Raw genomic sequence first — 14,089 nt, 5'->3', positions numbered from 1 at the left:
CATATCACCTAATATTCCACCAATTCCTTGATGTATTATACCGAATATGTTCGGATAACTCAGGAACATATTTAAGATTTTATCAGAAAGTGGGAGATTCTTTTCGCAATATATTATTTAATGTGGAGTGAAGTTAAGGTGCTGACTGCTGTGGTATTAAACAAATGTAACATTTGACCTCATATAACAAGAATCGGCGCTGAATGTTTAGGGTTTCAAAGCATACAATTCATTTTTTGACCCAGTAATTAACAGACTATGAAAATATTTATAAGCTTTTACATATATTCGACTCTACGTATTTGCGGCTCCAAACACATGTTTGATCGATTTCTAGTAGGTTCTGCATATAAAATATCAGTTACCTATCAATTTAAATGTATACTAGGTTAATACCCGCGCAATTGCGCGGAAAGAACGTTATATATAAAATATTTTTATATATTATTATTTATTTGTGTTCATTTACATATTATGTATATAATTAAATTAGATTAAGAACATAAATCAAAACAATATCTCTTGTCTATTTACGATATTTTTTTGTAAATAAATCAAAACAATCATTTTATTTATTTTATATGGTATATAACTAAATTTCAATGACATGGATATAAATATATAATATATTTTAATATAAATATTTATTATTGAGAATTCATATTCATATGATAAATACAAAATTTCTAATGTGCGAATTTTTCAATACAAATTTTAAAATTAAAATATTAAGGTTTCAATTTTTTTTAATACAAATTTAGAAATTAACATATTCATGTATTTTATATGTTATATAGTTTAATTTTAAACTATATTAATATATAGTATGAATGTCTATTAAATGAGACTCATATTCATACGATTTATGATCATTTCTATATTGTTATTACAAAAAAATTAGACCATTGATCATAAAATTTTAGTGTGAGACATTTAACGTTTTTAGTAATTTATAGTCGTTTTAAAATTCAAAATATAACATATAATATTTTTTTTATTATATGATTAATGTGATTGTTTAGTATCTTTTAATAATATAAGATTAAACAAAAAATAGCTAAGATACAAAAATGGTTATCAAATATTTATTGTTTATAATCATTAATTGTCATATATACGTTAATCATATTAGGTAATTCCGTAGCTTTTATTTAAGGAAAGTGCGAGAATATTATTTTGTACACTATTTATTAATTTGATAGTTAGCTTAAAAAGTATAATATAAATTAAGATGAACTAACCTATTTTCCTAGGAATTATGAATTTCATTTTCAAGTTGACACGTGGCTACAAAAGAATGTTGTAATGTTTCTCAATTAATATATAATGGATGTTTGAAATATTACTATTCACACAAATTGAGAATAATGGCAAATACAAGGACGAGGTTAAAATTGATTTCTAGCTTCCTATTTCCTCACCTTCTTTTTAAAGAAAAGAAAGCCAATTGAAAATATAAACACAAACCACATATAGGTCCATAGAATCTATTATAAATAGATTGGGATGGGAACAAAAGAAAGTAAAAGAGATAACCAGGTTGGCGATTAGCTGCATAACAGCTGTTAAGTGAACAACAACACTTCACAGCTGGCTAAAGAACTCACTACTCCTTAGTTGCGTTTTTTCCTTTATTTAGGACTTAATAAAAAGTGTCGTAATTCACGAGGAAGATATCTTGAAAACACTCCTTAAAGCATAGCAAATTGTTTATTTTCGATAGCAGGCTTTAACCTAGCTCTAAGTTAATGGCGATCAAGAACTACAATTTAGGAAACTACCTTCACGTTTCATCGTTTCTAATATTATTATCGATAAAACCAAAAAACGTCTAATAGTTACGAGTTAGAACAGTACTCTAAGTTGGGTGCAAGTTTTGATTTGACTTAACATAGAGTTTAGTGAAATGACGACTACCGAACGTGTAATATTATGTGTCAGACGACATGATAGGTGAAGTGACATTCCCATGCATAGAAATCTATGTTTCCTCAATTATTAATATTAAATTAAAAGATTATGGTATACTATAGACTTTCTGTAGTGTGCGTGCGGGATGGTGGTCGAGTCGATAAGGTTGGTGAAAAGGCCAAACACAGAAGACAGACAATCCGTGACATCTCACTTTCTCTTCCTTTCCAGTGTCCGTCCTCCTGTAATTTCGAAACTCTCAGGTCAAGCCAACCGTTGCAAGCAAGCTGATAAAAAACTTTTGGTTCACAAAAAGCTTACCTACCATCGACTGCTTGAAGGCATCGTCAGGTTAAACACACCGTTTCTTGATAAAATTAGTTGCCTAATTAATGGCTTTACTTTATCTTTTGAGTTTCTTGCAGCAGAAACGTGTTTATTTTGGTTCGTCAATAAAGCATATCCAATATCCAAACATAAAACGTCAAAAACTAAAACAGTGTATACGAATAACTTTTATACAAACTATATCAATAATACCAGAAGAACAGCGAAGAGTGGACCATAAAAATACAAATATTAGTGTCAAAACAAATCGTAAAGATTGATCCAGAAACCAATTTAAAACAAAATGAATTATAGAGAAGAAGAGTGGGTCATAAGACTCAATAACACAGAAGAAGAGTGCAAGCTGTGAAATGAAGTATTCTCAAAAGGACCTCTCACGTCAACGTCTCCTCATCCTTCTTGTCTCAGCCACATCAACTCTTCTGAAGTCCTTTTTCGTCACGAATTACTCACAATTTCACCATGTCCTCAAATTTTATTTTCTTCCTTTTTTTCTTAATTTTCTCAAATAATTTTGATGGATTTCGGACAAGGGTGATCAACACAAAATAAAACGTTAAAATCTGACACTTGACATCACCTATCCAAAACCAAAACACTATTTTAAAATGACCGTGTTAATCTTTTAATCTGTTTGCTATAACATACCAAACACAATTTCGATTTAAAACATACATGTTTAATAAGTTATTTTAAGTTATTTAATAGAATTGTCTATCATCCAAGAATGACTTGGTGGCTAAATTTTTTAGATTTAGTAAGGGTTGAAGGATCGGATCAAGTTCAGGTTTCGTTGGAAAAATGTTTTTCTATATAAAAGTTAATTTAACATAGTTAAAAAAAATTCTTTTTTGAGAAAACATAGTTTGAATCTTTTTTTTGTCAACACATAGTTTGAATCTTAATCTAGAAAGATGTACAAACTTTCGGCCCAAAATTTTAGTCATTAAAAACTAAACAATAATAATAAAACTGCCCATAGTTTTTTTTCACGAGATCACATGCATGTATTATATAGAAAGAGCAAAGATATTTCAAAACCGAAACGAGTAGTCCGTTTATACGTTAAAATTTCAATAAACAAGCTCACTATAAATATCAAATCTCAAATTATTATATTTCTTCAAATCTCAAATTATTGTATTATTATATATAACTGAAACCAATATTTCTGGTAGAACCAAAACGTACCACACCCAAACGAAACCAATAATAGAGAGATTACTGTTTAGCAGTTTAGCTGTACGTAACTGATAGAAGTCTATAAACGTATACTCTAGTAATAGCTAAAGCAAGATTCACAAACCAATTTTTTTTCAAATAAACTATAAATTAAATATGGTGGAGAAAGTTATACCGAATAATCTGATGAAATTATAAACAAGAGACCACAAATAATACCCACCATAATATTCTCTTCTACGCGTACGCATAACTTTTATACGCACCAACCGACCCATTTCGAAAAGGAAAAAAGTATCTTATATATACACACCTAAACATCAATATGTTAAACTATTTCTCATCTCTCAATTAACTATTTATAGTAAAAATATACAGTTTTGGAAATAAAATAATTGGTAAAAATTACAAATTCGTGACCTTCACAATTAAATTAAAAAAAATGCCTTTAATTTATTTCATTTTGCTCATGATCATCAGTAACTGTTGCAAAGTGCTACTTGGCTACTTCCTATCATATCATATTCCAATTCTGAAACTCGGAAAGCCAATATTTTATTTTCCCTAATGAAATAATTTAAACAAAAGAATAGTCCAGACCATAATATGGGGTCGGATATCCATCGAAATGAGGGCTATAAATAGAAGCCTCCAAGTTTTCATTTATACACAACAAAACTCAAAACACACATATTATCTTCATTGAGTTCTCTCATATCATAATCATCTCCTTCGAGAAATATGGCGATTTCAAAAGCCCTTATTGCTTCTCTTCTCATATCTCTTCTTGTTCTCCAACTCGTCCAGGCCGATGTGGTACGTATTTCTCATCACAAATACTTAATACTTGTTTATTTATTTATTTTGTTTACATTTTATAATTTTCATTCAGGAAAACTCAAACAAAAAGAGGGGTTACCGCAAAAAAATTGGTAATATTACCTTATACGCACAAGAATCTACGTACATAGTAATACATTAAACTTAACGTTTGAATTAGTAAAAATTAATAACGTTTGAATGTGTAGATTGTGGAAGTGCTTGTGTAGCAAGGTGCAGGCTCTCAAGTAGACCTAACCTTTGCCACAGAGCGTGCGGGACTTGTTGCGCAAGATGCAACTGTGTGCCACCTGGTACGTACGGAAACTACGACAAGTGCCAGTGCTACGCTACCCTCACCACCCACGGTGGTCGCCGCAAGTGCCCTTAAGTAAACTTAAAACTCTCAAATTGCTTCGGATGTTGGATTTCAATACTACATATGTCGTTTTGTGTGTTAGTATTTGTTTGCATATATATTTATGTGGGTCGAATAAGTCATGAGAGCCGTACGGCGTATTTGTGTATGGTGCTGTATTATTAATTGGTCTATTTGTTGCGAGTTTTTTGGTTTTTCATTCGTTGCGTGGAATAATCCCCTTGTATTATTTCATTTTCTAAATAAAGTTATGTTGCTTTATAAATTATTTGATTATATAATATGATTTTCCTCAATGATTTTGACTTCAAGAAACAACATAAGAACAATTGGAGTGATTGATTGTCATGTTACAAAGGTGTTTCTCAAATTTATATTGATTTTTTTTGTAAACGATTTTTGTTAATTAGCATCATGATTATTTGGTAACGGTGGTAGACCCTATTCATAAATTTGGTCCACAGAATCCATACAGTAGAGAATAGTAGCTGAAAAGCATATAGGTTCCTCTAGAAAAACAAAAAAAAATATGACTAGCGTTATGGGATTGATGGATAGTAAAGTTGTTGTAAAACTAGCTAGCATGAGTGATAAGTTGGACAAATGCAATACTAATCTAGCAAAGAGAAATAAACGTACTTTTATAAATAATCCATTGTGAAAGGGTCCTTCTGTAGTAGCGCCGCGGGTAGACAAACAAAAAATAAATTTAAGAGGGAGGAAAACAGCCCCCGGCGAGAATCGAACTCGCGGCCTTTCGCTTACGAAGCGAACGCAATACCACTATGCTACGGAGGCGTTTTTGTTTATTGATTTTATTATGCTACTATTTATTTGGTGTATAGTAATTAATAAGCTTAAAATTAACTATCAAGCTGATGAAAACGCAAGTATATTGGACCTTATCACCTTACATTGTCACATGAGTGGGCCTTAATTTAAGTTATGATTATGGGTGTTTTCCTAAATCGTTATTTACATGACTTACAACTTCACATTTTATGGGCGTTAGTCGCAATGGGCCTTTTTCCAAAGCATGTTTCACCCCAAATATGTAGTGGAATTTTCATTTCTTAGTTGTCTATATATTATCAAACCAAGTGAACTGCGAAACATCGTTTTGGTTGCGGTATGGTTGCACCAAAAAAAAAGGTTGCAGGAGAGCATTTCTAATATATTACTCTAAATTTTACTCAAAAATGATGTAAATCTAAAATGGAATTGAGTTTTATTTCAATGTATTACTCTATTTTTTACTCCAAAAAAATATTCATTTTTTATCCAGTTAATAATTGTTATTCCGTTATACGAATAGTTGCAGTAGAGCATATTTAATGTATTACTCCAAAATGATGTAACTCTAATGGAATTGGGTTTTACTCCAATGTATTACTCTATTTTTACTCAAAAAAGAAAATATTCCTTTTTTATTTAGTTAATAATTGTTAGTAATACTTTCAACTTATAAAAATTTAACAATTAACCCAACTATTTTATGTTTACAAAATTTCTATAATAATATATTTTATTTAAATTAAATATTTATCATTAAAAATACAGCTAGAGATTATCTTCCAATTTCAATTCGTGCAGTTTTTATCATTTGCAATTTTTCTAATTCAAAAATATTTATATGCATTAAAAGAACATAAAAAAAAACAAAGTTTTGTTTTGTAATTTGAATTATGTATTGGTGTCCCATTGTTTGTGTATATATCAAGTTCAACAAGTACAAATCTTATCAATCAAAACTTTGATCCACAAGATTTAAAAAACTCATCTATTCCGTTTGAATAATACTTCACCAATTTTGATAGTTTCGAAAACAATTTACCGAATTATTAAATTACTTATTTATATTATATTATAATTATTTTATATTATTTATTCTTAGTTTTGATTTTTATGAGTTTATACATATTTTATGTAAACTATTAAATAATCTTTTACGGAGTTTTATATTTTTTCATGTTATTATATTATTTTAAGAATGAAATAAAATATTAAAGATTAAAAGGATCATTTCATAAATAGAAAAAAGTTCAACTCCAAAATGGAATAATAAATAAGATTACTCCATAATGGAGTAACCCTAACCATTATTCCATTTTGGAGTTGAATATGGAGTGGGGTTGGAGAAGATTTTACTCCAAAATTAAATTTAGAGTTAAAAATGGAATAGGTTCGGAGATGTGCTTGATTACAAACTTCGTCATCAATAGTAATTCTAGAGTTATTCAATATCACTCAACTATATGATGTGTTTTAAAAGCTAGTCTATGAATAGTAAATGGCTCACGCATATTTACTAGTTACTACTACTACAATTGATTTTAGATTTGGATATGTACCCAAATTTGTAAACCTTTTACTTGTTTAGCCGTCTGGTCATTGATTAATTTGGTCAGCTTATTATTCCTATTCCATCAGTTTCATTTTTACTGACGTTTAAAACTACTGCACACATGTTAAAAGAGTACTAATTTTTATAAAATTTATCTTGATTATCTAGAATATCATTAAATAAAATTAATTCAACCAATAAAATACAGTATTATATAATTGATTACAAATATCAAACGGTAATTGAATTTTATTTTATCTAAAGTAACATTATTTATTTTACAATAGAAATAATTTTTAAACATCAAATAAACAGAAAGAGAGAAATAGTATATTACAGAACTCATTTTCAATTAAATAAAAATAAAGAAATGTAAGAAAATGAAAAGAAATGAAGACTAAATTATTTTTAGTCTACTTACAATGGTTAGTGTATTCAACACCCTCCTTTTTTATTTTTTTACATTACACATCAGTCTCTCTTTCATCCACGTCATTAATTCAACATCTATTTTCTTTTAGTAGCATACAATGGTTTTTTTTGAAAGAAAATTCAAAACCTTACAATTTTAATCTCAATTTTTTTATGTTATTGTTTACTAAATATATCAACAACAAATTAATCTGAATAATACAATTATCTTTGCCGACAAAAAAATATTTCTAATTTTCAGTTTTATTTATAATTTTAATGTATTTTGTTTTATTTATATAAATAAGAGTATTAGGAGATAATATTAATATTATATTGAGATTATTTATGTAACCAAATTAAATAAACCAAATCTCTATTTGTACAACATAAAAAATTATGAATTTTGACATAAATTTTTTTTTATAAAACAGATAATTTACTATAAAATAATTCAATTGAAGCAATGAAGATGAAAAAAAAATCTCAAAAGTTTCAACAACCAATTAGATATTACCAGTCATTTTTATTTTCTTAAAGAGAAATAAATTCTCAGATCTTTACTTGCTTTTAGGAGCGTACAAATTGGTTCATGTTTTAAATGTAGGTCTCATTTTTTATTTTCAACTAGTTGAATTTATTTAATTTGATTTAATCCACGTAGTTTTTTTTTTCTTGTTTCAACATCTCCATTGCTTGTGTTAAACAGTTGAAAAAATATTTAACGTTTTTTCTTAAGCTCTCTCTCTACCTCTCTGTTCTCTCTCTTAAATCTTTCACAGAGAGGGATGAGATGAGAGTTTTTTGTTTATCGAACGCTGGTTCCTTTCCGGCATAAGATTCTTGTGAGGTCGGGCTTCGACTCTGGCAATCGGTGGCTAACCCAGCACCGGATGGCCGGCTTTCGTCTCTAGAGTCATCACCTCCGGTGATGATTGCTAGCGTCTCTGATCTGGTGAGCGATTTGGTTTCGTTGAAGATAGCTCATGCGATGATGGGGTATGTTGTTGAAACCGTTGTGGGTTTCTTTGATCGTTGGTTTCGGTGGACAGCCGGTTGTTTTCCGGCGAAGATCGGTGAAGGCGGTGGAAGTTAGATTGTGGAAGTTTCAATGGATTCGAATGGTTTTCTTCTCGGCGAAGTGATTGTCTCGGTGTTTCACTCAACCGCATCGGGTTATTGCTGGTAGTTTCTCTGCTCCGATGAGATTGGTCTCCGGTAGTACAGAGTTCCGGCGTGAAGCCCTGTTCCGGCGGTGGTAGGTGGCGGTTTCTGTGGTTACGCGTGTCGCTATGTTCGTACACGTGGGTACAACAGATGTCTTCCTCTCCTTTTGAGTTTTTGGGCCTTGTCTTTTATGTCGTTGTCTTTTCTTTTGGTTTTTTAGCTTTTGTTTTATGGCTCTTTATGTAAATTTTAGATCTTGTTAATAATAATATCAGTCGGCAAAAAAAAAAAAAAAAAACAGTTGAAAAAATCATTCAACTATCCCAATGTACATGGTCATTTATTGATTTGTGGGAAAAAGAGAAAAAAAAAATACAGTGGGATTCATTTAGAGTACGGATCCAAATCATATCTCATAGGAAACCCATGCAGGAACAGTACATTTTCAGCTCTTAAATGCTGACTTTGTCTGACACATGATCTGCTCAGTAATTACGTGGCAGAACACTTAAAACAATCGGACGGTTATAGTATCTTCTTTACTACACACCATTCGATTGAGAGAGTGAAGGATAGATAGAATTTAGTCATTTCGTGTGTGTGACATTTATAAAAAGCAATCGAGAGCGAAGAGACAGCTTCGGATTATCCGTCTTTTCTTTTCCGAATGTGCAAACTTTGAGAAAAATATTGTAGTTCAAAAGAGGAGAGAGCTTGGTTTTGTTTCCCTGCTGCTTTCGAAGAGAGACCACAAGGTTTTCATTTGACTCTTACATTTGTTTATAGTATACCGATGAATCTAAGCTTAGAATAGCTATAGCTTCTGTGTGTTTACGATAAACTTTGTACTGTGTTTAACCTGGCGAGACAGATAAAGAGTACCATTCTTTACACCTTTTTTTTCTTCTGTGTCAGTTACAAATCAATGCTTGATTAGACTGGAGAACAATGACTATAAGTCTATAATTATTAATGAATTTTTTTTCTTACTATACGAAAATTGAAAATTTCCTGTTTCTTTTCAAAAATTTAATGATGTGAGCGAGGTATATCACGGGTTGAATGTTACAAATCCTCCTTTAATATCTCTTTTTCCTTCGTAATAACTGATTATATACTCCTTTTTTGTCACATAACAACAAAAAATAATGTCTTTTTAGTTTCTTGTCTTTCTTTTCTAAAGAAGAAGCTGATTCTTCCTTCGAGAGACACGAGAAACGATCTTTATAACTTTTCTCTCTTTTAAGTTTTAACATCTTTTTTACTTTTCTCTCTTTTTCTTTTATTCTTGTGTAAGTAACTAAAGTGTCTGATACTTTGTTTTGTTTTGCACAGATGTGGAACTGAGATTTTTCTTTTTCTCTCTCCACAACCTTCTCTTGAGTGTTTCTTCTTCACACGTCCTTTTTTTTTTGAGTGGTGAAGAGAGGAGACAGAGAGAATCGAAAAATGGAAGATGTGAGGCGTGGAGGAGCAACCAATCGATTTTCCAATAAACTATCTCGTAATTTCCATATCTTTAATTTTAAAAAATCCCAAAATTATCTCTTGTTTTTGTCTCTTTGCATTTAAACTTGTTGTCGTCATTAGCTCTGTTTTTTTTTTCTTTTTTTTTTCTCATGAAATTAGGAAAGTCAAAGAAAGGAATGTTGAAGAAACTGGGTTTATCTGATGCTGAGAAGATGATGCGTTACAAGTGTCCTTCTTCAGATTTAGAAACTGACGTCTCTTCTAAGAAGAAGATGAAGAAGTCTAACCTTCCCAGAAAGGTAACTTCTTCATCTATACGTAAACTCAATCTACTTCACTACAACAAGTCCCTTCATATTTAATCTTTCTTTCTTATTTTTTTTTCTCTCTTCTTCAGGACACTAATGGTGTGGATCATCATGCCTCTGTACCAAGGAAGCTTCGTTCAGGTTCCTTGTTTGTGTCCCAATGACATACTTTTTCCTCTACCAAATCTATATTTTTAGTAAAAAAAAAAATTCACTATTATCTCTTTTTTGTGAACTTTGGATGGCAGCCATGAAGAAGAAGAATCTTGAATATGTTAAGAAGAAAAATCAAGAAATGGTTGTTTTTTGATTGATGACTAAATGCTCCTTTTTTGTAGAGCAATGTAGTTTAGTAAAATAAACAGTATTTCAGTAAATGATTTTTTTTTTGGTTATTGTATTTGTTAGGATGCAAAAGCTAAAATTCCTGAGTCCATTTCAAAAGATGAGAAAGAAGTTGCGGAGACGCTATACGGTTTAGCTGATATGTTTACTGGCACTGACTCCATTCATAACAAGACTTGTGATTTGCCTGATGGCAAAGAAACCAGCAAAGTTGACTCAATCTTGGTTGTGGAAACTGAATCACTTGAACCTGCGGCTTCATTTCTCTCTTCAGCCAAACCTAAGCAGATTGATGAGGAGCCGTTACAGCAGCAAGATCATAACCAATGCAGCTTAACTGGGTTTGTACCTGACTTCCCCTTTAATAATTTTTTTTTTGGTTTAGTTTTTCTAATTACTTTCTTGATAGATTGAAGCAAAGCAGCTCAGTGAATGTGAGTGATGCAGCTTTAAGCACAAGAGCCATCGAAACAAAGGTTGCAACAAGTGATATCGACTATAAGAGCAACGGTAACAAAAACTCGATTACAAACTTTGTATCAGATATATAAGTGTTTTGAGTTAAAAACAAACTGTTGTCCTAATAACACTAACTTATTTGCGTTAAAAAAGTTCTTGCGCTGTGGCCTGGCATATCTTCAACCACTCTATCCAGTTCCCACGTTCTTTCAGAGTAACTCTTAACCCTTTAATCATCGGTTAATTTTTTTTTTTAAATTTCAGCTGATTATTCTTTATTCAAACCAGGCCATCTTCTACAAAGCTTCCACATTGGATGATGGGTCAAGCTGTTTCTCATACCAAGAATGCTTCACTCTTGAGTGAACCGTTAAAAGTCCGTCCAAGAAAGTTGAAGAGATGCGCCTCTCACATCTACATTTGTCGTCTAATCAAAGCGTTACAGACCAGTGAGAGTAGTCCCGTGGCACTTCTTAACCAAACCGAAGAAAGATCTTTAAAAACGTCATCCAAGAGGTATCAAAATCCACATCTGCTCGATTTAGGCAAGACACATAACCCAAAACCCGTGCAAGAAAACATGACTCAGCTTGATCTCGAGCTTTATGCACCACACACTACACAGAAACAGGTAACATATACATATAACTGCTCGTCTTTGGTTAGTTCTTTATTTTTTAATCTGATTCTAATCTATTTTCATGAAACAGAACTATGACTTCCTGTCTCTCTCATCACAATCTCATTTCCCGTTCCCAAACTCATTCACACCTGCGCCTTCTAGCAATCAGGTGACATAACTTACTCTCTCTATCTGATCAGTTATTTTTTGCATGTAAGTAATGTATTCAGTTATATAATAACGTGATTTTCATCTTGTAGATGCAGCAAATGTCTCCTTATCTAGCTAGTCGATTCCAAACCGCTTACAACGCAACCCAACAGCAACAGCAACAGCTTCAGAAAAGGCTGTGGGCTGCACATTACAGACCACCAACAAGTAGAAACATTTTGTCAAACCAATACAGTAAACCAAGCCTCTCCTTAAACCTAACTAGTATTCAACCTCTGCACGTTGCTTCCTCCCCAAGGTACAGCAACAATATATCTCAACAGCAATATCGTCTCATGGCTGCTTCTGCAGCAGCAATGTCAATGAGCCATCACCATAACAATAATCATTCATGAACGGTGATGAACAGACAAGAACACCATTTCCCACTTATCTACGAAGACACACGAACACCACTGCAACTACTCTGCAACGAGCAGTCGTGAAGATGTTCTGCTCTATAGTTAAAAACAGAGTTCTGTTTCTGTCTTTGCCGGAGTTTGAGATGGTGTTTTTTCATCAGGTGGTGAAAATAGGATGAACTAGGATTGTCAGAGAGAGATGACTGAACCCTACTTGTTTGAGAAAACTCTTTAATGTCTCTTTATGTAAATGATCAACGTGTTCTGAAAAGGATAAAGTTCCAAGTAGATTTTTAAAGGATCTTTTGGGTTTTCTTGTGCGTCAAGCTAATAAAATCCAACAAAGCTTCTGTATGTACAATAAAATCAATTTTATGGGACTAATCCTTAGTTAATAACTTAATACAAAAAAATTATGAAAATAGATAAAATTTCAAAATAACAATCTCTTAATCAAAATATAAAATAACTAAATTACTCCAAACCTTAAATTCTTGTCATAATTCCACTTCTTAAATAACAACCTGTAAACCATAATCACTAAATCCAACTCTAAATATAAAATAAAATTTTCTTTTTAACTTTTAAGTTATGTTTAAAAAAGTTCTCTGTGTCTAATTTTAAACAAAAAAGTGTTTTAATGTTATCTTAGGTAATTTTTTTCTTTTTAATCTACAACTCATAAACTCATATTTCAATTTGGATGTGATATGATATCAAAAATACACTAGTACAAATCCCTTTTTTTTAATGAACAATCTTATATATAAGTTATATTCCATAAATATATAAATAGTGTTAAAAAAGAAGAACATTCTGAAGAAGTGGAGATGAAGAAACTAATATGCTTTGCGTCGTCTTGTCACTCAATTCTAAAGCCACCATGCTGCTATAAGCAAAGGTTATGTATCTCTCAACTTCGTCACAGAGCTAAGCAGCAGCCACATGATGGAGACTATGAAGAGAGCAGAGATCGACACAACGGCACCGTTTAAAACCGTCAAAGAAGCTGTAGCTTTGTTCGGCGAGAGAGTCTTAGCTAGTCAAGTGTATTCCAATCATCTCAAAGTGGTAAGTCCCATTCTATTCTCTATATATCTATTTGATTTCGAGATTATGGCAATACCATTGATGAAGAAACAGATGGAGGGCGAGAAACTTGAGGATCCAGCAAAGATTGAGACAGAACTTGAAGAGACAAAACACAATCTCAAAAGAGCAAAAGAAGAAAGCATGCAAATGAGAAACTCTTTGTCTTCTCTCAAGGAAGAGCTTGAAAGGACAAAACAAGAGCTTCAGAAGCTGAGAGTAGTTCCTCAGGAACCAGTAACTAAAGTCGATGATACTGTTTTCAAAACCAAGTTCGAAGTATTGGTTCCTGATGATGGACTCATTAGTACTAGTCCAAGGTTGAGAACGATGAGTGAGAAGAGATATGTGAAATTTTTGAACCCTACGCCGGGTGATAATAATGGTACGGTGGTGGATATGTTTCTTGAGAGACACCCTTCGATGAGAAAGAAGGAGAAGAAGACGGCGAAGAAGAAGAGTTTGATCCCTTTGTTCATGGGAGGAATTTTCTCAAAGAAAAAGGTTTTGCAATGAAACAGCTTGGTTTTATAAAATTTTCTTCTCTTTTCTCGTGTGTTTTGTTATAATAAAATGATAATAATGTCATATGTATGACCTTCGTAAATGGATATTGAATATCCTGTTTTAAAGAAATAAAAAACATAAATACTCACCGCATGT

The 14,089-nt window shown here is 31.7% G+C and overlaps 3 protein-coding genes and 1 non-coding gene across 5 annotated transcripts; 3 read left to right on the top strand and 1 right to left on the bottom strand.

Moving 5' to 3' along the window:
• The first annotated feature begins 4,000 nt into the window (after positions 1-4,000).
• On the top strand, positions 4,001-4,907 carry LOC106406877 (gibberellin-regulated protein 1). Its single transcript, XM_013847620.3, has 3 exons — positions 4,001-4,257; positions 4,334-4,373; positions 4,470-4,907. Exons 1-3 carry the CDS (start codon positions 4,183-4,185, stop codon positions 4,649-4,651), a joined length of 297 nt encoding a protein of 98 aa, XP_013703074.1. The 5' UTR covers positions 4,001-4,182; the 3' UTR covers positions 4,652-4,907.
• Positions 4,908-5,365: 458 nt separating this feature from the next.
• Positions 5,366-5,437, bottom strand: TRNAT-CGU. The gene has a single exon. It is a non-coding gene; the product is annotated as a tRNA-Thr (tRNA).
• Positions 5,438-9,146: 3,709 nt separating this feature from the next.
• Positions 9,147-12,649, top strand: LOC106402351. Of its 2 annotated transcripts, none has more exons than XM_048761465.1 (11): positions 9,147-9,316; positions 9,987-10,065; positions 10,191-10,330; positions 10,429-10,480; positions 10,588-10,637; positions 10,748-11,025; positions 11,094-11,194; positions 11,297-11,357; positions 11,432-11,774; positions 11,854-11,934; positions 12,026-12,649. In XM_048761465.1, exons 2-11 carry the CDS (start codon positions 10,011-10,013, stop codon positions 12,329-12,331), a joined length of 1,467 nt encoding a protein of 488 aa, XP_048617422.1. In that variant the 5' UTR covers positions 9,147-9,316; positions 9,987-10,010; the 3' UTR covers positions 12,332-12,649. The 2 variants fall into 2 exon arrangements, with proteins under 2 accessions (XP_048617422.1, XP_013698518.1); XM_013843064.3 differs by having other exon boundaries at positions 9,151-9,316; positions 9,897-10,065.
• Positions 12,650-13,218: 569 nt separating this feature from the next.
• Positions 13,219-14,086, top strand: LOC106404652 (WEB family protein At1g75720). The gene is made up of 2 exons (XM_013845354.3): positions 13,219-13,408; positions 13,481-14,086. Exons 1-2 carry the CDS (start codon positions 13,283-13,285, stop codon positions 13,940-13,942), a joined length of 588 nt encoding a protein of 195 aa, XP_013700808.1. The 5' UTR covers positions 13,219-13,282; the 3' UTR covers positions 13,943-14,086.
• Positions 14,087-14,089: the final 3 nt, after the last annotated feature.

The sequence above is a fragment of the Brassica napus genome, chromosome C6, assembly GCF_020379485.1.
Source record: "Brassica napus cultivar Da-Ae chromosome C6, Da-Ae, whole genome shotgun sequence".
Taxonomy (NCBI): domain Eukaryota; kingdom Viridiplantae; phylum Streptophyta; class Magnoliopsida; order Brassicales; family Brassicaceae; genus Brassica; species Brassica napus.
This window is presented reverse-complemented; position numbering and strand designations above follow the sequence as displayed.

Coding starts and splice junctions, on each gene's coding strand:
- LOC106406877 (XM_013847620.3), top strand. CDS start 4,183: ATGGCGATTTCAAAAGCCCTTATTGCTTCTCTTCTCATATCTCTTCTT. Junction 4,258..4,333: donor AACTCGTCCAGGCCGATGTG/GTACGTATTTCT, acceptor ATTTTCATTCAG/GAAAACTCAAACAAAAAGAG. Junction 4,374..4,469: donor GGGTTACCGCAAAAAAATTG/GTAATATTACCT, acceptor TTGAATGTGTAG/ATTGTGGAAGTGCTTGTGTA.
- LOC106402351 (XM_048761465.1), top strand. CDS start 10,011: ATGGAAGATGTGAGGCGTGGAGGAGCAACCAATCGATTTTCCAATAAA. Junction 10,481..10,587: donor ACCAAGGAAGCTTCGTTCAG/GTTCCTTGTTTG, acceptor TTTGGATGGCAG/CCATGAAGAAGAAGAATCTT. Junction 11,935..12,025: donor CTGCGCCTTCTAGCAATCAG/GTGACATAACTT, acceptor TTCATCTTGTAG/ATGCAGCAAATGTCTCCTTA.
- LOC106404652 (XM_013845354.3), top strand. CDS start 13,283: ATGATGGAGACTATGAAGAGAGCAGAGATCGACACAACGGCACCGTTT. Junction 13,409..13,480: donor ATTCCAATCATCTCAAAGTG/GTAAGTCCCATT, acceptor ATGAAGAAACAG/ATGGAGGGCGAGAAACTTGA.